General features: G+C 43.2%; 1 protein-coding gene across 2 annotated transcripts in view; it reads left to right on the top strand.

Moving 5' to 3' along the window:
* Nucleotides 1–26,153, top strand: part of NUP93 (nucleoporin 93) — an 86,638-nt gene that overhangs the window by 34,705 nt on the left and 25,780 nt on the right. For both annotated transcript variants that reach the window (XM_056862981.1, XM_056862982.1), the window contains 5 exons: nt 14,732–14,794; nt 16,744–16,872; nt 23,502–23,576; nt 24,545–24,634; nt 25,741–25,880. In XM_056862981.1, coding sequence (XP_056718959.1) covers nt 14,732–14,794; nt 16,744–16,872; nt 23,502–23,576; nt 24,545–24,634; nt 25,741–25,880 — 497 coding nt within the window. The remainder of the gene's footprint in view (nt 1–14,731; nt 14,795–16,743; nt 16,873–23,501; nt 23,577–24,544; nt 24,635–25,740; nt 25,881–26,153) is intronic.

The raw sequence follows: 26,153 nt of genomic DNA, 5'->3' as shown, positions 1-26,153 counted from the left end.
ATCTTATTAAATGTATTCCCTTTCCTTGGTTGGTATGTATTTAAAAGGTAAATATAGATAAAATGAATTTGCGACTGACATCGTGCTAGTAATGCATATGTGTATACATGACTATTTTAAAGAAGCTAGTGTTATATTCTCAGAAACATGAGTATGAGTTGTGACAGGAGAAGCTTTTAATTTCGACCTAGGGTTTCAGCGGTAAGAGAGTCCATGCCGTCTTCTGAAATCGTTTTCACAAGTAAATGTTGTCTTCATCAACTTAAAATGCATTGCAATAAATCACTTTATCGCTTTTCTTTTGTACTGGACTCAAGTCTTTACTCTGAAGCTACAATTTCATAGCTGCTGCAAGGAGGAATGTATTGTGGGTGCTGTGGGCTGGTTGGGGTGGTGTGTATATCAGCCTTTCGGTTGCTTTTGGATCCTCTGCACATCTCTTGATTTTGTCTTCTCTGTCACATTGCACTCCAGCTGGGGAAACTGGGTTGATAAAGTAGTTAGAGCCCTTCTTATATGGCAAAGGTAGCTGATAAGTATTAGTCCAGTTTGGAGGTTTTACTCGTGAAGGTGCATACTTGAACATCTCCTGTAGCACTATGCCTTGTTTCAAGGGAAATGCAAGAACTTAGTTTAGCAGAGAAGTGAGATAAATGTTTGAGAGAGAGAAAGGCCATTGCCCACAGAGGCAGCATGGCAAGGAACTCCTGAATTCCTTAAGACAACAGACAATGAAACGAATGTGTAAAGATGGAGGGACTCATTGCCACTGACTCCAGCTAGGAGATGCTTAAATTATTCTCTCAGTTTTGCACAGTAGTATTGCGAATTATTTTCCTTTGTCTGGAAAGGATGGAAGCCAGAGTTCAAACAGAGCTATGAAAATGAATGTATGGGAAACTGGTCAGATCTCTCTTTCTAACCACTGGTTCTGGCTCGTATAAAACCGAATCTCGCTTATCTCTGCGCTGCAGATTTCCTATTTGTGTGAGTGTTTTTAGATTCATGTGTCTTTTGTACTGTCTCATGCACATAGTATGGGGAAGGTTTTTTTTATAGACGGGTGTGGAGATGCAGACTGTTGAAAGGGGAAAATGGAAACCTTTTGTCTTCAATGTGTCTAGCATATCAGTCGTGTGATTGAAGTGTAAAAAAGTTTAAACTCGAGATTTCATTATAGTAGTTACCTTTCTTCATCCATTTTGATTGACATTTTCCCTCTGTTATAGCAGTAATTGATAAAATGTTCAGTTATTACTAAACAATTATATGGAATAGTTTATAAAGTTCCATGGTAGTGTGTTAAATGACTGCATTAATTTGACAGATGAATAATTTGTATTTCTAAATTAAGTCTTTTTAGGGAACATCAGTATACATTGTACTATTTTTATAAAGCTGGGCTCTTAAAAATGAATTTCAGCATCACTGTGACCCCTTTGTTAACTTTTTTTGGTTAAAGTGGTTTTAGAAATAGTATTTGTTTTACAAAATGCTCTGTTAACAAAACTAACTTTTCATTTCCAACAATGTTGCTGCTATAATGAACTGCAGTCTTCAGTTTTAATTTGCGTGGACTATTTTGTTGATGCAAAGGATGGCATTGTGATTTAAAAGATTCTTGGAGTTCTATATCTGTTGATTCTTTCAAAAGACCTTATTTTTCTAGTGCCTGCATAAGTGCAGCATTTTCGATCCGCGTTGTTCCTTTGTTACATTCTGGCATGCATTGATCATACCAGCCTAATGAAACAGATCTTTAGCTTCAGAAGTTTGACTGTAGCAACAGCAAAAAAAACCTGCAGCCCTTCAAATAGTCATAAAGAATGTACAGTAAATGGCATTGTCAAAAGTGCCGCAGCGAGTGAGCCCATCTGTGTCTTGGTTTCTGCATTTTGCGTCTTCGTTTAACTTGGTTATCATATTTCAGCGCAAGCAATATATTGAGGAGGATTCTTGGAACCAGGCGTTGCCTGGTCAGTGGGCGTTGGTGTGTGCAGATGCAGAGTACTTGAAATGTGGACAGGGCGGTGGGGGGTTGTTATAACTCTTTCTTTTCCACAGAAACTGCAAGATCTTTAGTGTGTCCAAGGAAGGAACCTCAAGCAGGTACATGGGATTGTCTCAGGGCAGGAGAAACATAGTATTTAAAAATCATTCAGTTCCGTTTTAGCTCTAGGGAGGCGTCAAGAAATGAAGCTGTTCTGAATCAAAGGTTGTAAAATGTGGGTCCTTTTATTAAAATTTCATAAATTTTCAGGTACATGCAGCGCATTTTAATCTAGAGGATGTGAAGAACGGAGGCATCACTTAAAATGTTACAAAACTGTGTATGTTGGTTATCACAGCTATGAGAAATGCTTCTGAAAAGCTGCAAATAAGCAGTTCTTATTGGAAGACAGGCAATCCAGATGTTAACAGGGAGGTATATGAATAGGAGCAAAAATGGTTGAGAGAGACATGGAATTTCCAGCGTAAGAATTTGAGTAGGCGGATAGGGGATCTGCTGTAGTGCTAATTGTTGCTTGGTTTCTTCCGTAAGTAATATATCCGGGGGGGGGGGGGGGTTGACAGTATTCCAGGAAATCTGAATAATAAGAGGGGAGGGGCAATTCATTGATATAGTCACATTAAAGCCTATGGATCTACCTATACCAATGATCAGATCAATCATGCTTAAGGATTTTTATCAACTATTTTCTGAGGATATTTAGGATTCACAATGCAGTGACTGTAGAAATTAGATTTTTATGCTGTTGCAAAAGAGCAGTGTTGTCTCCAGCCTAGTAACTGGAGGATTGGTATTGTGAAAATATCAATATGTAAATTGTTTCTCTCTCTCTCTCTCTCTCTCTCTCTCTCTCTCTCTCTCTCTCTCTCTCTCTCTCTCTCTCTCTCTCTCTCTGTGTGTGTGTGTGTGTGTGTGTGTCTTAAAATTACTTAGCAAAAAAAAGTGTATTTGTAATGTTTTTTTTTAAGCATTTGATAATGGGTCCTTTGCCTGTCTTTTTGTTGGGAAAGCTGAACTCTGCCATCTTGTATTCTTGCAATACTGAGATATTTCCAGTAATTTTTTCAAAAATTCCTAACCCATGCTTCGGTGCAGTGAATTAAGGTGGGGTCTTCCGGGTAACAGAGTTGTGCCTCTCTTTTTTTTGCCTTTTGGACCCCAAAGTACTGCATGAGCAGCAACAAAAGTGGTTCAAATGCCCATAATAATTTTAAAATAATCTAGATTATTTATTTGATACTAGAAAAGGAGAGCATTTATTTCCGTTCTTTTGAGGGGGGGAATGCATCTGTGTAACTACAGTACTAAAATGGCAGGAGAAGCAATAAAATGGCGTCATGAAGGGAAATTAGTTAAATAGCCTGGTTTAGGGCGTTCCCTCTGCTCATTCTGAGGAAGATGCTTCTCTTCAGTTATGGGTATTACTAGTTATGACTGTCAATATAAGTTCCATCCTAGAACCCAGAAGCCATTTTTAATTCTTTCTTTTTTTTAAATCTATGTATTCAGTTTGGAGAAGAGGATCCAGGAGCATCAGGAATATAATCTGAAACTATCTGCCTTACGATGGCATTTCCCAATTCTAAGAACATGTTCTCATTAAAATTACTTTCTTTTCAAGCATCAGTTGTTGGGTCTCAAGGAGCTTGACTGTGTTTCCTACTAAATTTTACAAGGGAGAATAAATCCGGAGAAAAAAATTGCACGAGTTAGGGGTCCAGTTGTGTTCCCATACTTAGTAGTATATATAGAACAGACAGTATAATTTTGTGGTAGTTCGCAGGATACTTGCCACAGTCAAAGAATTTCACTAGGCTTTATGTTCTTTGCACATAGAATGTGGCATTATGGGACCAGGTTCCCATTTACAGAGAGCCAGTGTGGCATAGTAGTTAGAGCGTCAGACTAGTATCTGGGAGACCCATATTTGAATCCCCACTCTGCCATGGAAGCTTTCTGGGTGACCTTGGGCCAGTCATTCAGTCTCAGCTAACCTTTCTTGCTGGTTTGCTGAGAGGAGAAAAGAATGACGAAAGCCACTTTGGGTCCCCTTTGGGAAGAAAGGTGGGGTATAAATGAAGAAACTAAATTACAGATATATGGCTTCGTTGAGTATTTTTCCCAGTACAGGCCACACATTTTATGATGAATATTGACTAGTGTTGGTATCCCTGAGCCCCAAAGGAAGGGTGAAAGTCAAATATTCTATTTAATCTGTAAATTATTCTTCTGGAAGTGCAGTATTTGATTTTTGCGTCAACATCATCCAAGCCATTTGATACAACAGCTTCTGAGCAAAACAGTACAGCAAGGATTAGCACTGTACAGACTTATTACATTACTGTTCCTTCTGGTACAGTGCCCTCAAACAGACCAGGTTTTTGGTGACATTTTTCTCTGTCTGGCATTAAACATTCGGGGTTCTGTTGAATTGACTAAAAGTGTAACTTGAGGCCATGAAATGGGACAAAAGTGTTGAGGTCTGTTGTCTGCACAAAAAATGGACTTCTAGCAGGTAACGGTGGAAATTTCCCATCACCCTTTATGGAAATTCAAACCCAAAAGCTGTATGGTTTTCAAAAATACGTATGTAACAGCCGCCATGAACTGCAGTATTGATTGGAATCTAAGAGGAGTAAAGGCTCTCCTAAAAATGGAAACATGGGTTAAAAGAGAGAAATTAATTTAAAATTAATTTATCTCCTAAGACTCAAGAGGGCTAACTTTATTTCCCCCCAAAACTTTATTTTGTAACTTTTCCACGTATTTATGTAGCTTAATCCTTGAAATAATTGTATTTTTTAAAACCAGGTGTTAAGTGGAAGTATGTTTATTGAATAAGAGAGCGAGAAGGCTGTTGCTGATAGTTCTAAATGGAATCCCAGCACATACTCATGTGCCCCATTAATTTTCCCATGTTTTTAAAAAATAGCCCAAAGGTGTCTGTCGCTGTAAGGAAACACTTCTGTTAGTTCTGACAGAAGTAATCTGGAAGTAGGACCGAATAGGATTGTCTTTGTATTGTTATCTATCCCGACCTCTTGAGTGAGTTCATTAATACCATTGAATTGATAAAAAATAAATCTATGAGCTTGTTTCATCAAGTAAAAGTAAAATGGCCACCCAAACCATTGCTGCTCCTTTCCGCATAAAAATGGAAACTGATAACTGTAAGTTCAGTCCTTCCTGTCTTTTTCCGATTAATGTTTTCTGCATGTTTCCTAGTGCAGATGGCATTTTCAAATGCCTTTTGTCTCCCGTGCCAAACCAGTTGAGGGCAGCGTGTTCCACAAGCTTAGGACAACCCACATTCTTGGTCTGCTGCAGGACATTCAAGCTCTGGCCAGTGCTAAATGGAGAGCCCTGATTATGTTTCCAGGAGTGGCGAAAGCTGTTCCGGTACACACCACATATTGGGTGTGATCCATGAATACTCTTACCACGTAGCTTCCATCCATTTCAGTGGGGGATTGAGTAGATGTCGTCAGAAACTCTGGTGGAACAAACAACGCTTGGTGGGTTGCACCCGGTTATCTACAAGAAGGAAGCTGTTTGAGGCACTGCTGCATGGAGTATGAGTCTCTCCCTTCTGCCTACACAATTCTAGCTTCCATTCATTAATAATAACTAAATGCCATCAAGTTGCAACCAACTCATGAAGACACCCCCCGTGGGGTTTTCAAGGCAAGAAATAAGCAGAGGTGGTTTGCCATTGCCTTCCTTTGCATAGCAATCCAGGTTTTCCGTGGCGGTTTTCCATCCAAGTACTAACCGTGGCTGACCCTGCTTAGCTTCTGAGCTTTGACGAGCACAGGCAGGCTGCTTTAAATTCTGAAGCATTTTGTGCTATTCAGCCTCATTTTAAACTATTGATTTTAAATCCGCTCCCCTTCCCATTTTGTACATTTAAAAAAACTCAAAAAAACAAAAGACACCACCACATTTATTAATGTTACTGGCTAACAGCTGTCAGGTTTCACCGAGCAAGGAGCATTGTGGCCATATATGTGTATTAATTATATTATACACAAAATTGTACTTACAGTTTGTAACTTGTGCAAGCATACACTCGCATAGGTATGTGGAACCATGTGTCTAATGTTCCACAGTTCTGTTAAAATATAAATCAGGGGAATCCCGGCAACAGTCTTCAGTGATATAGAAAGAACAGAACTGGTCCTGGACATTTTGCCATCCCTGCCAGCTGTGTCTGCATAATTCACTAGATGCATCGCAGAATCCTTTGCACTGTTCAGTAAATTCTGGGGCCCTCTTCTTAGTTTATTTGCATCCCTAAACATATTGCTGGCTCAAGCGTCTCCTTCTGTTACTTAGACTAGTTGGGTTTGCAAGGCGAGGGAGTCAGGTCTCTTGCTCATCCTAACTGCCTTGTCATTCCACTCTGCTCCTGACTGCCCCAACCATCAGTTCATGCTCTCCCTCTCCCTTCCTGTACAGAATCATCTGTGTACAGGACTCCTCCCCGATTGCCAAACTGTTCTGAATCTGGCAAGAACCTGACAGCCAGAGTGGTATAGTGGTTAAGAGCGGCGGGCTCTAATCTGGAGAATCGAGTTCGATTCCCCACTCCTCCACAGGAAACCCTCTGGGTGACCTTGGGCCAGTCACAGTTCTCTCAGAACTCTCTCAGCCCCACCTACCTCACAGGGTGCCTGTTGTGGGAAGGGGGAAGGGAAGGCGATTGTGAACCGCTTTCAGTCTCCTTATTGTAGAGAAAAAGTGGGGTGTAAAAAACAACTCTTCTTCTGAACAGTGTAGTTGTTTGAGACTATAATCCAGTTGCAGCAGTGCCTGTGTAACACTTAAGATAATTACCCCGAAACAATGTTTGAGTACCCAGTAAGTGTCCGTCCTTGAATGCATGGGCTGCAACAAATGGTTTCAACGTGTAAATTGGAATATGGTCAATCTTGTATGAATTTTTTGCATGTCAGCTTCTGTCAGTGGCTAAGAATCTCTTAAGAGCCAGCGTGGTGTAGTGTTTAGGAGCGGCAGATTCTAATTTGGAGAACAGGGTTTGATTCCCCACTCCTCCACATGAGCAGCGGAGTTCAATCTGGTGAACTGGGTTGGTTTCCCCACTCCTACACATGAAGCCAGCTGGGTGACCTTGGGCTAGTCACAGTTCTCTCTGAACTCTCTCAGCCCCACCTACCTCACAAGGTATCTGTTGTGGGGAGAGGAAGAGAAAGAGATTGTAAACCGATTTGATTCTCCATAAAAGAAAGAGAAATTTGGCGTATATATGCCGACTTTCTCTACCAAGAAAGAATCAAACTGGCTTACAATCACCTTCCCTTCCCCTCCCCATAACAGGTGCCCTGTGAGGTAGGTGCGGCTGAGAGAGTGTGACTAGCCCAAGGTCATCCAGCTGGCTTCATGTGTAGGAGTGGGGAAACAAATCCAGTTCACCAGATTAGCCTCTGCCACGCATGTGTAGGAGTGGTGAATCAAACCCGGTTCTTCAGATCAGAGTCCACCTCTTCAAACCACCGCTCTTAACCACTACACCACGCTGGCTCTAGACACCTTTTGGGCAGCTCCATGCCCTACAGATGATGAAGCAAGATGACAGTATTTTGCTTAATGTGTACTTCTAAGGGAGCTAGAATGGAAGGTGAGCAAAGCAAAATGATCCTGAACAGAACAGAGCCCCACTTTATTTATGGCTCATCTCTTATGCTAACAGAGACTTTTGGCTGGTACACTGCTGGTCAGGAGCACGCCCATTTAGGGTAGATATTTTCTGAGCCTTGCCTACTTATTTATACATCTTAAACCTGCCTTTCCCCACAGGGGACCAAAGCCCTTAAGTGTTAAAGATATAGCATATCAGAAGCTGATACATGCTACAAACATTTCCTAGGGAAAGGAACTGTGTGTGTTGCCTTTGATGGTGGTGGGATGATGTCAGAATATGGCTTGTGTTGTGTTATTTCCAAGAGCCCCTTTAAAAAAATATTTTTGTTCTCATCCTAGTAAGTGTACAGATATGTAATGTTGGAAGGACCAACCATGCATCCTTTTCCAGACTCTCATCCCATGAACATTAGTGTTTAATGTGAGATAGATATGTTTCTTCAAGACTGCGCTGAAATACTAGGGGAGAGTTACAACGTGCAACCGTTTGAAAAAAACAAAACAAAAACCTATGATGGGTACTTTCCAAATGCCAAGTATGGATGTCAAGCCACCCTAGAGAGGCATTCTGAATAGAAGGATGTCCAGAGCCAAGGTGTGACTGGTGAGAAGCCTCCGTATCTTCCAGAAAAGATATTTCTAGAAAGAGGATAGTCAGAAAGGGCTTCATCAGGGATGTCTAGGCATATGTCGTTTAGGTGCTGCACCCGCTGTGGAAATGCACTCACAAGCATTTGTGACACAAATTCAGTTTTTTACTCTCTCTTAACCTGAGAGTAACCAGGGATGCTGTATTTGCACAGCAGCAATTGACCAGCTGTTGTGTTAATTGCAAAGGTCTCTTTTCCCCCTCCCCTTTTAGAGCAGGGCTGTGCTGGGTTTGTGGGTATACACTCCAGCAGGTTGTGGTTTGCTGCTAAAGCAGAAATTACTTAGAATCATAAATAGAACAGAATAGAATCATAGAGTTGGAAGGGACCACCAGGGTCATCTAGTCCAACCCCCTGCACAATGCAGGAAATTCACAACTACCTCCCCCCACCACACCTCCAGAGACCCCTACTACATGCCCAGAAGATGGCCAAGATGCCCTCCCTCTCATCATCTTCCTAAGATCTGCATTGCTGACAGATGGCCATCTAACCTCTTCTTAAAAACCTCCAGGGAAGGAGAGTTTACCACCTCCCGAGGAAGCCTGTTCCACTGAGGAACCGCTCTAACTATTAGAAAATTCTTCCTAATGTCTAGACAGAAACTCTTTTGATTTAATTTCAACCCGTTGGTTCTGGTCTGACCTTCTGGGGCAACAGAAAAGAACTCAGCACCCTCCTCTATATATACTTTGTCGGCTTGGTGTAGTGGTTGGAGTGTTGGACTGGAATCTGGGAGACTCGGGTTGGAACCCCCACTCTGCCATGGGAGCTTGCTGGGTGACCTTGGGCCAGCCTAACCTACCTCACAGGGTTGTTGTGAGGGTAAAAGAGAGGAGGGGAGACCAGTGTATGCCACCCTGAGCTCCTCGGAGGAAGGACAGGATAAAAACGTAGTAAATATGCAGTGGAAGGTAGTGCGTGGGTATCTATATGTGCACACCCGTGTGTGTGCCAGTATCTTGCAGGCTCATTTGTTTAGAAGCAAACCATAGTTTCCCACTAGTCTGAGCTAAGCAGTAGTCTTTTTCCTTCTGAATAATAGATCTTTTTATTATTACATTATCTTACACTTCCTCCCAAACCTGGAGAAGAAAAGCACCTACAGTAATTTGCTAATGAGCACATTTATTAAAATTTAATTGATTAATCATCTGCCCTTTACCAGCTCATCAATTAAAATTCTTTTGTTGTTGACAGCCCTGGTTTATTTGTCTGCGTTTCTAAATGTTGAACCTTTGTAAGCCATCCACATAATGAGTTACGTTGCCCATCCATCATTGCATTTGCTCGCATCTTATATGGAACAAATATAAAGAGGTTTAAAAAAAAATGATGTTGGAAGCAACCCTCATTCTATTTGCAGTCTCTTTGTGGCCAAGTTTATTGTCTCAGATTTTTCTTGATGCTTGGTCTCTAGATCACTTATGTAAATTGTTTTGGGATTTCCGAATGATACCACGCATCAGTGTTCTTAACAGGGGCCAGGCACACCCTTCCCCTGATGATATACAAATCTTGGGGGCATTTGGGATTTTAGACAGCTTCTTTTCCCCACTTGGCAGTGGCTTCTACCAATCAGCAGAGCAGGTTTGCTTTATTCTGCTCGACACACTCTGAGGATAAGATCCCAGATTTCTTTCCCCAGGCCCTTCAAAAAGTGGCAGCCAGCAAATAGGAATCAAGACTAACATTAAGGAGTTGGCTCATTGAGTGTGTGTGTTCATATACATATATATACACACACACCCTTGGAGGCAGGCAATGGCAAACCACCTCCGAACGTCTCCTGTCATGAAAACACTATGGGGTCACCATAAATCAGCTATGACTTTTTAAATAAATATTTTTTATTGAAATTACAAAAACAAAACCACACACAACAAACTCAGTCATTCCCGTACATACAGAATAATCCACCTTCCAGGGGCGTCCTTTTAAATTTATCATTACCAGCTTACAAAATAGTAATAATGATTTTTTAAAAAGGTAATGGAGAAAAACAATGGCTTTTCAACTATCTTACAATACACTGCTTAATCTTGAACTATGCCAATAGCATTAATCATTCTTACCTATTTGTTTAATCTTCAATCAGCTAATGATCTCTATTTACCTTTCCTTAAAAACTATATCCTTTAAGTATATCATCTAATATTGCTACTCCAGTTATTGTTATTGCTTCTCCCCGCCCTCATTATTCCCCCCTCCCAAATAAACAATGTACCACAATCCCACTTTACTTAGTTAAAAGGCTGAGAAGCGATAAATCAGCTATGACTTGATGGCACTTTCCACCATACACACAAACACACACACATTGCCATCATGTTGCAGCTGACTTATGGCAACCCTGTAGTTTTCAAGGCAAAAGATGTTCAGAGGGGGCTTGCCATTGCCTTCCTGTGTATAGCAACCCTGGACTTCGGGGCGGGTGTGTGTCTCCCATCCAAGTACTAATCAGTGCTGACCCTGCTTAGTTTCTGAGACCTGATGAGATCTGGCTAGTCTAGGCCATCTAAGCCAGGTACTGTTTTTATATCCTATTTTTTTTGCTTGGGAGGCCTTTAATGATGATGATGTGTACTTGGTAGGCGGTAATGGATTAAAGATTAAGAAAGACTGCCATAGAATAACATTGGACGTGATAGTCTCTTTTGCTGCTTCTCCTCTTTTAAAAATCAATCAAGTAGATCCCCAGTTCTCGTCCTGATTTTCATATTACGAGCAGCGAAAGATAATATACTTCACATCTACAGTGCAGCATGTGTATTTTTACATTTGTGCACCCTAGCGGAGTTCAAAACAATTTTACGTGAGCTGCATTGTGTGATTCATGAAGCAGGTCTAAACGTACCTTTGTAAAAAAGTTCATCCCAGCTGCAGTCACAGCAAGTGGAATCGCATCTTCTCAGCATATCCTCTTTACATGCCTTTAGAGATTTGTGGTCCCTGATCTGGATGGCCCAGGCTAGCCTGATCTCGTCAGATCTCAGAAGCTAAGCAGGGTCAGCCCTGGTTAGTATTTGGATGGGAGACCACCAAGGAATGCCAGGGTTGCTGTGCAGAGGAAAGCACTGGCAAACCACCTCTGTTAGTCTCTTGCCAAGAAAACCCCAAAAGGGGTTTCCATAAGTCGGCTGTGACTTGACGGCACTTTACACACACAGAGATTTGTGGCTCCATTTAAGTTTTTCCTGTGTTCAGGGCAGCTCCTCAAAAGAGGTGCCAGCTACTTAAAATGACCCCCCCCCCAGATGCTTTTAAGGGTTATGAACAGGAATAGGGCCAGAAATGGGAATTGCCTTTCTCTGTGCCAAGGAATTCCTAATTCTGTTCTTCATTTGTAATTTGTCTGAACTCAGTATCTGAGATTTTTGCATAATTCTCTGTATATTTTTTTCTCTCTGAGTGTGAGATGCAAGAAAAGTAAGGGTAAATGGAAGAGAAACCATGACCACAGGCAGTGAGGGGGGAAATCTGCATACAGATGTGGTTTCCAGTTGAGGGCAGGCTTGCACAGCTGTCCGTCACACATGGTTTTGCCATTGCTAATGCAGTTGCTGGTAAAGTGCAGCAGCGATGGGGCTTCCGCGTGGCCAGTGTCCCTGCAGTTTCTTTGTCTAGAAACTTCATATCGTAGGGTTCAATAAACAGTATCCTATATCTCACAAATATACTTGATTTTCCTTTCCTCTTTTATAACAAGTCAGTTCAGTTAGCATTGCTACATTCCAAATCCATTTATTCCAGTCCATAAGAGATGGTGCTTTCTTTAATTTCCATGCTGCTGCTGGACTTATTCTACACTCCATAACCAAAGTCGTAACTATTTCAGTATCATCAGACCCTATATAACTCTAAAAAAATACCCAATTACAATACGTCAGCTGTCATTTGTATCTCATACTCTGTGAAATTTTTAATTAATATTCAGTTCTGTTCCCAAAAGGGAACAATTCCCTAAATACGGGGAGAGAGAGTGGCTCCGGGAAAGAATATCTGCTTGGGATGCAGAAGATACCCGCTTCAGTTCCTGATATCTCCAGTTAAAAAGATTAGATAGCAGATGATGTGAAAGACCTCAGCCTGAGAAGCTGGAGAGCTGATGCCAGCTTGAGCACACAATACTGATTTTAATGGACCAATAGTTTGATTCAGTATAAGGTAGTTTCTTGTGTTCATGTGTAACATAACGGTGTATTTCACTTGACAGTATCCATAGTTTGCTGTATCTAGGTCATAAATATATTTCAGTCTTAAAGGTGTTTGATACCATCTGCACTGGAATTTGTAATAAATTATTTTGTATAGACATTATACATTACGAGAAGACAAGAGTCACTGGAAAAGACAGTCATGCTAGGAAAAGTTGAGGGCAGCAGGAAAAGAGGAAGATCCAACAATAGATTGATTGACTCAATAAAGGAAGCCACAGCCCTCAATTTGCAAGATCTGACCAAGGCTGTCAAAGATAGGACATTTTGGAAGATTTTGATTCATAGGGTCGCCATGAGTCGGAGGCAGCTTGATGGTACTTAACACACGTAGACATTAATTATTTTCTTAATATTGCTCCACCTTCACTCCCATTCTTGTTGTATGATAGAGCATCCAATATTGTTTGGATTTAGTGCAAACAAACTAATTCAAATTGCAGTTTTTTTAAAAAAATTGCATTAAATTGTTGCAGCAGCTGCCGTTAAAGAGCTATTTCTAACTTCCTTGAAGTATTAAGATATAGTTTTTCAATTGAGTAAAAATTCCCTTGAATAATTTGTAAGCTCTGAGCCCATGTTTATCTGTTCCGTTTCTCACCAAAGGAACACAATAGGCAAAACCATCACTTATTGGAGCAACAAATTTTGTAAGGTAGTGTTGAAGTTCATAGGCAGGTTGAAGAGTTGAGACCAGTGGTGCCCCTAGTCTGGTGCTTCTGATAACATAAGAGCCATACCTGAGAAACAATCTGCAGCCCTGTTTGTTACTGTACTTACCACATCTCATTAGAGTGTGCCCTGAACACATGCAGCTGTCTTATCCTGAATCAGACCCATGGTCCATCAAAGTCAGTATTATCTACTCAGACCAGCAGTGGCTCTCTAGGGTCTCAGGCAGAGGTCTTGCACATCACCTACTTACCTAGTCCCTTTAACTGGAGATGAAACCATATCCAGGGTTAAGGGATTGAGTCAAGGGGTTTGCACTTGCCTCCTGCCTTGCCGTATCTGGATTTGTTGGTACCGTTATTAACCATGGCTGCTATAAAGTTAGGACAGTACCTACGCTCACCTTCTGAATCCAAATTGCATCTAAATTCTAAAAGGGGTCTTCTCGAGGTTTGCGCCAGAACTTCCTACATTTAAAAACTGACTCACCCTGCCTCTCATTTTGAGTGGCTGTTTCCTGCCTTGGGAATGGGACTGGTTCTAAATCCAAAATAAAGAATTTTTTAAAATGAAGGTATGTGGCAAAGGCAAATGAAAGAGGGAGGGCACCTTGGCCATCTTCTGGGCATGGAGTATGGGTCACTGGGGGTGTGGGGTGGGAGGTAGTTTGGCATTTCCTGCATTGTGCAGGGGGTTGGACTAGATGACCCTGGTGGTACCTTCCAACTCTATGATTCTATAATTCTATGAATGCATTTTTGTACATTCCCAAGCTTGAGAGCTGCTTCCCTCCTTGAGTTAAGGATCCTTTGCGAATAAATCGAATGGAGAGAGTAGGCTGCGTAAAATAAATGAGAGGTTGTTGGGCCTTGCCCAGACAATTGGCTGGCGGCTCAGGCTGCATCAAAGTCTTCCAAAACTAATCTGATATATAAAAATACAGAGCAAAGAGAAATACAAAAGCTTTGGAATTGAGGGTTTTTCTCACACACTGGGAGGATAAGAAACTATTGGCGATTATTTCTCAAGCGCTTCACCCGTCCGGTCTCCTTTCCTCTTTGTGAATATCTGCATGTTTTAAGTGCTACGGCTGTCCATGGTTTGGGGCTTCGGCTGTGCCTTTGCTGAATCATCCCTTCCCGTTTTTAAAAAACGGACAAGCGCACTTAATCACTTCTCATCTATCTGACAAGCTTTCATCCAATTCCGCTCAAACGGAGCGGGAGAGAGGAAGCCGATGCTGGGTGCCCGAGATAAGAGAGTACAGAAGCAGGACACTTTGCTTGGAGTTCATACACTTTAAAAAAGCGATTACCATATGTCATTTTCATATGAAACTTTATGGGCATCTCAGACCCCCCCCCCTTCAACTGAAACAGCCTTTCACTTGGTGTAGACTGGTGACCAAATTGAGTTGCACTTCAGTGGAATTTGAAGTAGCCTTGCGGGAACTGGTGTATCTGGATTTTCAGTGTCAAATCGACTTTCTGCTGAAAGCTGTGTTCTTTCTTTCTTTGTAGGGGTTCCTCAAAAATGAAAAAGATAATGCTTTGCTGTCTGCCATTGAAGAGTCCAGGAAACGGGTAAGTTGGGGGCAGGAGTGTGGAAGAAATTTCAGTTGATTTCTTGTGAATGTATTCCCTACGTATGTAAATGTTGTCAAGTCACAGCTGACTTATGGCGACCCCAGCAAGGGGCTTTCAAAGCAAGTGAGAAGCAGAGGTGGTTTGCCATTGCCTTCCTTGACAGAGCCTTCCGAGATATAAATTTAAAAAATACATATAATAGGATGTAGGACAATCTTTTGCTGGTTTTCTTCTCTGTATGCTGCATGGGCATCTAATGTGACTGAATTCAGATTCCTGAGAATGCCCCATTGCGCACACTTGCACGCACACACACACACACACTATGTTTCTCACCCTCCCGTTAAAACTTGAAAATGTAGGGGAGGGGCTGTGGCTCAATGGTAGAGCATCTGCTTGGCATGCAGAAGGTCCCAGGTTCAATCCCCGGCATCTCCAGTTAAAGGGACCAGGCAAGTAGGTGATGTGAAGGACCTCTGCCTGAGACCCTGGAGAGCCGCTGCCAGACTGAGTAGACAATACTGACTTTGATGGACCAAGGCTCTTATTCAGTATAAGGCAGCTTCATGTGTTCATGAGATCTGACAAGATCAGGCTATACCGTGCCGCCTTCTCTCCAATGTCCTTGATGGGGAGGTAGATCTCAAAAGTGTTGGTCGTAGCCAGCTTTAAAATTCTACGAATGGACGTGTCTCACTCCACGGGTTCCTGAAAAACTTCTGGCATCTTTAAAACTCAGACACTCGGTAATGCCTTGCTGTCCTTTCAGACATATCCCATCCTTGCAAAGACATTGTTTTTGTTTGTGTATGTGTGTGTGTGTGTGTGGATCATATCACTGACTGCATTGTAATGGTGCGATTTTATTTGCACCGCCCTGTCATTTTGTTCCGTTGCATACCACGTCGTTCATATCTGTCCTGTTGCCGTTGCCAAAACATAACTTGATTTGGTCGGCAGGTCAACAAGGGCCCTGTTTTGAATGGAACGAGGGGCCGTGACTTTTGCTCCCCACACTAGGTCACTGCCTCATGAGCCAAGATGTCGCGAACAGTCATCTTTCTGACATTTTGGCCCAAGACTGAAGAGCAGCTGCGGTTTGGGCAGACTTCAGTCCTCGTTCACCTTCGGCGGTTCACTTTCGGTTGCCTGTATCTTGACTTGCTCAGGAAAAAGAGCAGCTGAAGTGCATGAGGGGTTAAGGCAGGGGTGGGGAACCTTTTTTTCCACCAAGGGCCATTTGGATATTTATAGCATCATTCGCGGGCCATATAAAATTATCAACTTAAAAATTAGCCGACCAATACGTTTCTCCATGGCCCTGGTGGGAAAGGGTTAACACAGTTTCTTAGGCGGTTCTAGCAGCTCTATAGCTAATGACTCTTCTGCAAAGGGGGGGAAATGTTCCTTTTCTCGGCAAAACAAACTCACATCCGCCTTTAATAGAGGCTATTCCTGTCCACAGGAGGGGGCGGGTGACCAGACTTAGATCCTTCTGAGCTAGAGTTCTGCCAGGACCCACAAAGGGCCAGACCAAATGATTTTGCAGGCCTTAAATGGCCCCCCGGCCTGACGTTCCCCACCCCTGGGTTAAGGGCACCTGCACTGCAATTCAAGAGCGCACTTGTCTGTGTCTCAGCTTCGAGGAACGCAGTTGGGGACACAATACTGGGAAAGTCGTCCTTGGAATGCCGAACCGCATGGGGGCCACATTAAGATAGCAATGCTACGGTTGCCAATCCCTGGCTTAAATTGCTTCCAGAATCCTGCAGCTTACCACTCTGCACCACGGGGCTCTATGGTCACCATTTAGTCTTGCCTTCATTATTCTGAAACGTACTCAGTTAATAGCAGGAATAGTTAGAGGTGTTGAGTGATGTTTGCTCTTGAACTCTCGGTGTGTCTTGGGGCTTTCTGTTTTCTGCACATACCTCTTTTTGTCTTAGACCTTTGCCATGGCTGAGGAGTATCATCGGGAATCGATGCTGGTCGAGTGGGAACAGGTGAAACAACGGATCCTTCATACGCTGCTGGCTTCGGGAGAAGATGCCCTGGATTTTACGCAGGAAAATGAGGTACCCCGGGTCTGCTGCAGTTGTGTCTCCAGAAATCTGTATTTGAACTAAAGAATCTAATTCTTTGGCTTCAGGATTCTCAAATTAGCAAGCTACAATCAGGGTTGTGTGTCCACACTGAAATGTATATATTTATTCTGCCCCAAATCCTACACTGAGGATAGCTGAATTCTGCAGCATGTACCAGTTTATACCAGTTGAACAAATTTATATGAGTTCTCTTATTTTGCATGCAATGAAGAAAGGCCAGCTGTGACTCGGGTGACTGGAAATCACATTGAGCGATCCTTCTGGCTTCTGTGATCCAAGCAGGCGTTACCCGCTGTTCTTTTTCAGTTGTGTCTTTACATCTGTGAGAGCTAGAAACTTGCTGCAATTGTCGGGAAGCTGAATCCTGTGCCCATTACCACACTCTGCTCTTTTTCTCCACTTCCACAGAATCTCAGCATACACAATTCCTGTTTGGGCTTGGAGTCCTTCCCCCTTTCTGATTTCCTCTGAAAATATTTTTGTTGACGTTGTTTGAGAAATTTATAGAACCCTGAAGTTCTTTTTACATCAGTTGTATGAATTGGCTAGGGCCTGTATTGAGATTTGGAAATAACAAGGGGGTCTTCCGCAAGAGGCAGGGAAGGCTGAAGTCTCTGAGAATGGCAGAAACATTTTCTTTGTGGAACTGCTCCCCTTTTGGAACATGATTTGCTGGCAACTTACTGTTGAAGTCTCAGCAGGCTTTCCAGTAAGGAGGATGTGGATGAAATCCCCTTGAATCTAGCAAAAACCAGGAGAGCTTTTACAGACTTGGCAGCCAGTTGTGGAAGCTTTGGACTAATTCTGGGGTTTATATAAATGGCAGTTCAACCTTTCTTTGGAAGATCAAATATCCATATTCTCTATTCAACTGATAAGTTGAGGCTTGTCATCCCGCGTGCCCACCGTTAATTAGCGCGCTGCCTGATCACAGGCGACAGACAAATCAAAGAGCCAGGGGAGGGAAGTCCATAAGATTTGCTCAGGTTCCAAGAACGGGTTAAACGCCTGTCATCTTGCAGTCTCTGTTCTCCTCTTCAGAGCTTGCGTAATGCCAGTGTGACACTGTGGCAGCATTAAAAATCCTTGATGTGGGCTGTTCCCAGCTTCGGAAGTCAAAGGCCTGGGAAGTTGGAAGTACATCTGCTGTGTTCAAAGCTGCTTACTTCACTTTCCCATCCCAGGTTGCTCTTAAGCTTATTAGAGCAAAACTGTGTGTGTGCGTGAGAGAGACAGACAGACAGACAGGCTCGGATAGACAGTCGCTCATCCTGTACAATATAATAAGGGTTTTAATTGATACTTCTCCATTTACAGAATCAGCCAAAAGGCTCATATCCAAACCCACCAGGAAGCAGGTTAGCCAGAGAGAGTTTTCAAGCATTGAGCTAGTGGTAATACTAACCCGTCGCTCATAGCAGTAAGGCCAATTACCCGGCAATGCTTTATGATGCTAAGAAGCCAACAAACCTCTTCTTGGTGGTTTCTACTGCTCCTAGTCCCCTAAAGGACATGCTGTCTGGTAAAAAGAAGATGTGGAAAAATGCTCAGCTGTGTGCTTCAGGGGTGTTCGGGTCAAGAGGCCAATTCAGAATAGATTGCTGCTCTGGGAATGTTTCTCTCCCTCCTCCCCCCCCCCCCCCGGCCTTCTGCCTGTGTTTTGCTTTATCTCTTTGTTTTATTGTAAAGTTCTGTGGTCATGCAGCTTGCATCAGTAGCAACTACGGAGCACGGCTGCTCCATCATAATCTCCTTCTCCCCGGAGCTCTTTCAATCTCCCATGTATCTCCGGGACTCCTGGATGCACGCAAGCCATGAGGCTGAGCCAAAATGGCAAGCGCTCTGGCTTCGTTCTGCCTTTTCCCCGCCTCTCACACAAAATGCTGCTGGCCAAACCATTTGGAGAGTTGCCAGAACGTCTGCCGAGGGGTTGTTGTGTAGGAATGTTTGAAGGAATTTTGTGCCCGATGAATAATGCATCTTCAGGGTGCCTGCCATTTGCAGCTAGTGAGGATAAATGCTTGTCTATGAAAGGGGGGACATTGGTACATCCGCACAGGAATTTTCTGTGCTGTTCTTTGTCACTAAAGCTGCACTGCACGAGGAAACTAAAGGTGCTTTTTCTTCTTGCTTAGAAGTCAGAAAGTAGACCATGCAGGCAGCATGCATCACAGGCTGGTGCTTCTGAATTCTTTACAGGTTTCCTTGAGGTTGCACGCATAGTGTAAATGACAGGAGCATTTATTGGAGCTGATCATTGGTCATAAATGCTGCAAGTTTTCAATTATACATCAGGCATCAAGATTCAGAGCCAAATATATCTCTATATATATATATCGTACCCCAGCTACTCCCTCTTCCTTGGTCTGTGTTCTGTGAATCCAAATGGAATGGTATCTTCTGTTTTGCTTAACTGCAGGGTCTGGTTGAATGAAATGCCTTTAAAATAAGGCAGGTTTTTAAGTTTAATGAAGGTCAATGGAAGCCAATAAAATTCACAAAAGGGAGGCGTAAAGTGGCCAAGGTGGAAAGAGCAGAAAATAAGATGCACAGCAGCATCCAGAACAGAAAAGAGCAGGCAGAGGTAGTGTTCTGACCTCAAGCTTCAGCTGATCTCTCCAAGAGTCAGGACTTACCCTGCAAGTGGTCAATGAGCAGGGTCTGGGCTTCAGGAGCAGGCAAGGAAAAGTGTGCATTATAGAAATAGAAGAAGAGTTGGTTTTTATATGCCGACTTTCTCTACCACTTAAGGGAGAATCAAACCGGCTTACAATCTCCTTCCCTTCCCCTCCCCACAACAGACACCCTGAGGTAGGTGGGGCTGAGAGAGGGTGACTAGCCCAAGGTCACCCAGCTGGCTTCATGTGTAGGAGTGGGGAAACAAATCCAGTTCACCAGATTAGCCTCCACCGCTCATGTGGAGGAGTGGGGAATCAAACCCTGTTCTCCAGATCAGAGTCCACCACTCTTAATCACTACACTACACTGGCTCTCTAGGAATATGAGCTGGTGAATACTAGGAATAAGAGCTGGTGAAATTTAGCGTGTGTGTAAATTAGGAGAAAAGAAAAAATAGGTAGGATGAAAAGTAACCTAGATAACGCTTGAAAGAAGAGGAGTAAAGGTCAACAGAAAAGGAGGAGGAGAAGGAGGTGATGATGATGGGAAGACCAAGAATTCAGGCTTGCTGAGACGAAGTTTAAAATGATGCTGAGTCATCAAGGATGAAGTAGGCAAGGAGAAATATCAGAAGCAGAAGGACTATTGTGTAGGAGTAGAAAGAGAAAGTTGGAATCTTTGAAACAGAAGTAAAAGGGAAGTCCAAAGAAGGAACTCAATCCAGAAAGGGAGAAGGATGGCGTGACAGCCCTTTTCTACCAACGGAAGGGTCCTATGATTTTGGGGGACCAGGTGTGTTTTAAACTATAAACCTTCCCCTTAGTTTTCAGGTTTTCTTAACGTAGCAAGTGTATCAGAATGGGTTTGCTGTTGTGAGAACTAGAAATCTTGGTTGGAGTAGTTTTAGTAGGAAAGCAAGGACAAAATCACAATGACAACAAGAAGAGGCTATGTGCAGGCAGTGAGAATATATAAGGCTTCAGGGTTTTGGGTGGCAAACAGAAGAAAACAAGGTAGTAATGTGCAGAAAGAAGGATCAGAAGTTCACTGAAGTAGTGGATGCACTACAGTTTTCTTCAAGCTTCCAGGGAAGACACCAGAGGGGAATAAGAGGTTTAATGTATGAAAAACTGATGTAGTCTCCACAGGAGCAATGGAAGCCAAGAACTAAAAAGGCATAGGGGGGCAGAGAATCGGCTTAGAAACATGAAGAATAACATCATGAACTAGAACAGAGGAAGATACCTACATCAGCAGAATGCTTTGATAGGGAACTTAGGGTCAAATAAGAAGTGAAAAAGGAAAGTATTAATATATAGAGCAGCCCCCCACCCCAAATCTTGTTGATCCTACAGGCACTTCTGGAATTATGAGAACGGGGAGTATGAGCTACCACAAAATGGCTGCTTCCGGGATAAGCACAAAATGGCAGCCATAAAATGCTGCAGCTAGTCACAAAACATGGAGGGGGAGTTGTAAGGCAAGCATCCTCCTCCAGTTTAACCAGCTATTTCTGGATGGTTGCTCCCTGCAGGCACAAAAGTGATGCCTCTTGGGTTCTTCTGAAGCACCTCCTGCTCCAGTAAGGCGAAGGGAAAGCCAGAATTGACTGTTTTCTGGGGAAGAGGCGCTTTGTCAAAGAAGAAAATGAGCACCAGGAAACCTCTTGAGAATCCATAGAACCTGCAGGTTCCATGTTGGAGATCGCTTGTTAGAGGGAGATATGTTAGCAAAGGAAGAATATGTAGAGTCCGTTTCATCAGTGGAAAATGGAGCAGAGTCATGATGAGCGAGAAGAGAAGGCAAAGTGTGGTAAAACAAAGAATCGAACATGGAGGAATGAAGGTGGGATTCAGAGCTCAGGTTTACTGGCTGTTTTCTGTTGTCTGTCCTGTGGCCCATGTAGCCATCAAGACTAGTGCAGGGTTTCTGGCAGCAGCGCTTAGGAAATTGAGGAAAGCCAAACCCCTCCTACAATTCTTAAGTTCCATTTCCATCCTTTGTTCTGCCTCATAGCCGTGTGGTGCTGAAGAATCTCAGTGGTTGATGCTAATCTAATATAGTGTGATTTGTAGGTGAACATTTGAGTTTAATTACATCCAGTGTAATTGAATCCAGATTACATGTTCACTAAAAGTGCCAGCTTTTCTTCCTTCCTCATTAACTGCGCTGCAACCTTTTGCAATTTGAGGGCGGGAAGGCGCGCTGATTTAATTCTTACTACAAACAAAAACTGCAGTTTGTTCTGCCAATATATGCTCTTTCTTTCTTTCTTTCTTTCTTTCTTTCTTTCTTTCTTTCTTTCTTTCTTTCTTTCTTTCTTTCTTTCTTTCTTTCTTTCTTTCTTTCTTTCTTTCTTTCTTTCTTCCTTCCTTCCTTCCTTCCTTCCTTCCTTCCTTCCTTCCTTCCTTCCTTCCTTCCTCCAACCAACCAACCAACCAACCAACCAACCAACCAACCAACCAACCAACCAACCAACCAACGTAGAAAACTGTTGGAAATGTGGCTTTACCTTAGGGATTGTGCCAAAGCCATTGGGCAAAGAGGAGCAGTTGCCACAGGCCCGGTTGTAGTGGCCCTTGCCTACTCTACAGCCTGTCTCACTGATGAAGTTTATCCAAGGCCTGTAATATTCCTGTTACCTTTTAGCGAGGTCAGGTCATCATGAAGTCACCATCAGTTTACAGGACATTCTGAGCGCGCTCCACGTTGGTGATAAAATAGACCTTTACTATCCAAGGGGAACGGCTCTTCTGGCTGGGTCCCCTTAAACTGTATCTCTGCTATAGGAGGGGGAACTAATTAGTGAAACAATTATCACATGAAATTGCTGTTGCAATGTCACTTTTGGGAGACTTTATATATGCCCCAAACAGATTCCAGAATGGATATTTGGAAGTGAAGGTGCCAGATCCTGAACAAGTCCTCCCTTTGAGGCTGCACATTTCTAACTTATCATAGTCTTGCGACATAAAAATGATGAATCGGGAAATGCCTTAGCTTGACATGTCAGGATCCTATTTGTTCCACTACCCTCTGTGACAGTATCAGATACCTTATACAAAGCCTCCAAAAAGCCTTAATGTTGACTGAACTACCTGCTTATGGCTGGAGTTATGAACCCTTGAGCTCTGAAATTGATGCTACAGACTGGAACTATTCAGTCAGATAAACTGCTCTGCTAATTAGTTCAGAGATCCTGGTGCTGCCAAACTAGTGAACTAAATCAGGGAAGCCACACTGGCAAAAATTGATCGTAGCAATTTAGCAGGCATCTGTCCATTTCAAGATATCTTTGGTAAGTGGGGGAGGCATTTATTGCTTACCCCCAGCATCTGCAACATCCCCCCCAAAAAAAAACTAAATAGAAGTCTAACTCTAAATTTGATTTGATTTATTATCATACCATATGTTTAAAATTCTTTAGAAACAGTATTAGTTATGAGTTTGAAAAATCTGTCTTCCACACATGCTGAATAACCCACTTTCGATGCACTTTAGTGATCATTTGCAAGTGGACTTTGCCATTTCACACAGTAAAATTCAGTTGCAAAGTACATTGAAAGTGGGCTGAAAGTGCATTTTTCTGCGTATCTGAAAGTGCAGAAACAGGCAAATTTTTAAAGTCTGATTTTGTGGCTGCGCCCACCACCCTGTGTCAGAACTCACAAGGTGCCCACAGGCTCAAGAAGGTTGGGGACCCCTACTCTAAAAAGCACCTCCGGGCTCATTCTTAAAGGTAAAGAATGAAAAGCAGCAACTGATAACTGCAGAGATGGTGCTTAACTTTAGGGAGGTTCCTCTCAGTAACAGTCAAAGCTCAGTTATATACTGTACGGCGGGTTCCCAAACAATGAGAAAAACGTGTTAGTGTTGTATTTGCTTATAGCAGGCCACAGAAGAGGCCATGTGGATGCAAAGTGACCCTACTCGGTTTCTGTTACAGATGTTCTGACCAAATTTTCATAATCTCCCAACAGCCCAGTTATGTCAGTGAGTTGGGGCCACCTGGCCGCAGTTCTTTAGACAACATTGAAATGGGGTACGCCCGACAAGTGAGTAAACTGGAATCTTTTCTGTCCCTACAGGGTTATCCCAACCTCCCTAGTAAGACCACAGGTCGTTCTAGATGTTGCTCTTTGTAAGGAAATGATTTTGAGGTCACTGTCAATATCGGAGCTGGATTATATTTTTAAATTGCTTAAATGCAATATAAGCAATACCTTTCATCAGGGTGATCCGACCTTCCAGATTTCAAGGAAATTTAAAATTTCTTCAATAATTATTTTCTGTTACTCCTGATGAGAAGTGTATTTCTCAAATGTATCGGGATATTCATCTCATGTGACATTACCATTTGGACAATGTTAGTTAATTTAGACAGTGTTAGTTAATTTGGACAGTGTTCTTGGACCCCTAACCCTTCCACAAGTACTAGGGTACAGGACAGGACAGTCCAATCACTGGTGTGTCTGGTGAAGTATTGTCTACTGTGACTGGCAGTGACTCTCCAGGGTCTAAGGCACCGAAAGTCCTTAACCAAAGCCTGCTTACCTGATTTCCTTTTTAACTGTGGAAAGGCCAGGAATTGAGCCTCACACCTTGGGCACACAAAGCAAATGCTTTGCCATTGAGGCCCAATTGCTCAAATCTCTCTGTGGGGCTTGAGTATCTGCCAGCGCTTGCTTCCCTCTGTACTGCCATTAGATCAATTTAGGATTTGCCATGCAGAGCAGCATGAAATACTATATTGCTTCTGACCCTGGGGCCTGCCTGGAGCCGCGGAATAAATGCGAAGGAGCGATTTCATATTACTCTCTGTCCCCTGATGCGTCACCGCTGCAAGGCAGTGGAATTGGGAAGCTTGTGCCGGCTGGAGTACTCCCCCAAGGCCATCTGATCTGGAGCCTCGTTCGAATTTTGCTGCGGCTAGCAGCTATGGGAGAGGGTTGATAGGGAAGAGGAGGGGGCTGGGGGGGTTGCGCCGAGTGGTGGAAAGCTGCTTACGCTGAATGTATTTCAGATTTATGTCTATAATGAGAAGATTGTGAACGGATATCTGCAGCCCAACTTGGTGGACCTTTGCGCTGCTGTGGCAGAACTGGATGATAAGGTACAGCCCACCAGTTAGCATAAGGAGACAGCACTGCTTTGGAATTCACCTGAGATTAGCAGGTTGCTGACATAGGCTAGAATGAGCTGCTGCTTATATTCAGGTGCACCCTGGTTTACATTACAGAAGTACAGAGGGTAAAAAAAAAAATCGTAGCAAAGAGCAGCTGCCTTAACTGTATTCAAGCCTATCTGGGGCATTCCAAGGCTGTGTGGCCCTATTTTGCCAAAAGAACCACAATTTATTAAATGATGTTCCATGTGTAAATTGTGGGGGCACTGCAAATTCTGGAGCTTCGTGCTCTCCTGGCAAGTCATCCCTAAAGTCCGAAACCGAGAAGGTGATGAATCCCAAAGACCGTTTTGGAAGGCTGCTTTGGCTCTGTGACCATCTCCCTTCATGTGCTCTCAGCCTTAGAGAAACTCTTTCCAACTCTCCGCAGCTGGAGAAGATGCCAAGACAGGTTTCAGCCTGGCATTGGATAACGTTATTGCACTGGAGGGCTTTCCTCCGAAGAAAGATGAAAATTATACTGTTACAAATTGGTAGAAGGAGCTCTAATAGGATTTTCAACACCCTTGTCAATCAGGGCTTTAAGAGGGTAGTGGACATGTTCATGGAGGACAGGGCTATCCATGGCTACTAGTCCAAATGAATATTAGGCCATGATACACACCTATTCTCTTTAGGATCAGAGGAGCATGCCTATTAGGTGCTTTGGAACGCAGGCAGGATGGTGCTGCTGCAGTTGTCTTGTTTGTGGGCTTCCTAGAGGCACCTGGTTGGCCACTGTGTGAACAGACTGCTGAATTTGATGGGCCTTGGTCTGATCCAGCATGGCTCTTCTTAGAATTCCAGGGTGCGGGGTGTGTGGAGGTGGGGATAGTAAAACTGATTTTTGAGTTCATAATGCAGTTGTGGCCCTAAAGCAATACCAGTGGTCTAGCACAGTCAGCTGAATGTTCAGCGGTCATCAGTGATTGTGAACAGTCATAATAGACGACCTTCATTTTAAAATGCTCACAAGACTGTGTGTGTATCTTTTTCAGGACAGGATGGAATGGTTAACTGTTGTCTGTTTTATCACAACCGGGTTTGTCTCCTAGAACATTTCTGACTTGTGGGTTATGGTGAAGCAAATGACCGACGTCCTGCTGGTTCCTGCCAGCGATGCGCTGAAAGTCCGGACGAGCATGGAAGTGCAGATGGAGTTTGTACAACAGGCTCTACGCTACCTCGAGCAAAGGTACAAAGCTGACTCCTCCGTGCCTGCTGAGTAACTGGCAGTCAGGAACTTTGGTTGGCTGTTTCTCTGGCACATGTGCTGCAGACTGGGCTCTCCAAAGATATCCTGCCTTGCCCTTAGGCACAGACCTACTTTCCAAGCCAAGAATGATTTGCGCAACCCCCTCGAGCCTTTGAAAATGCAGTGCAAGAGAGACGGAACCCCTAATCATTTCTGATCTGTTCTGTGTTCCTCGTCCCTTCAGACCCTGGAGCTGGATTGGCACGAGCACTA

The sequence above is a fragment of the Euleptes europaea genome, chromosome 17 (genome assembly GCF_029931775.1).
Source record: "Euleptes europaea isolate rEulEur1 chromosome 17, rEulEur1.hap1, whole genome shotgun sequence".
In the NCBI taxonomy this organism is placed as follows: domain Eukaryota; kingdom Metazoa; phylum Chordata; class Lepidosauria; order Squamata; family Sphaerodactylidae; genus Euleptes; species Euleptes europaea.
Note: the sequence above shows the minus strand (reverse complement) of the source record. Positions and strands in the feature narration are given on the sequence as shown.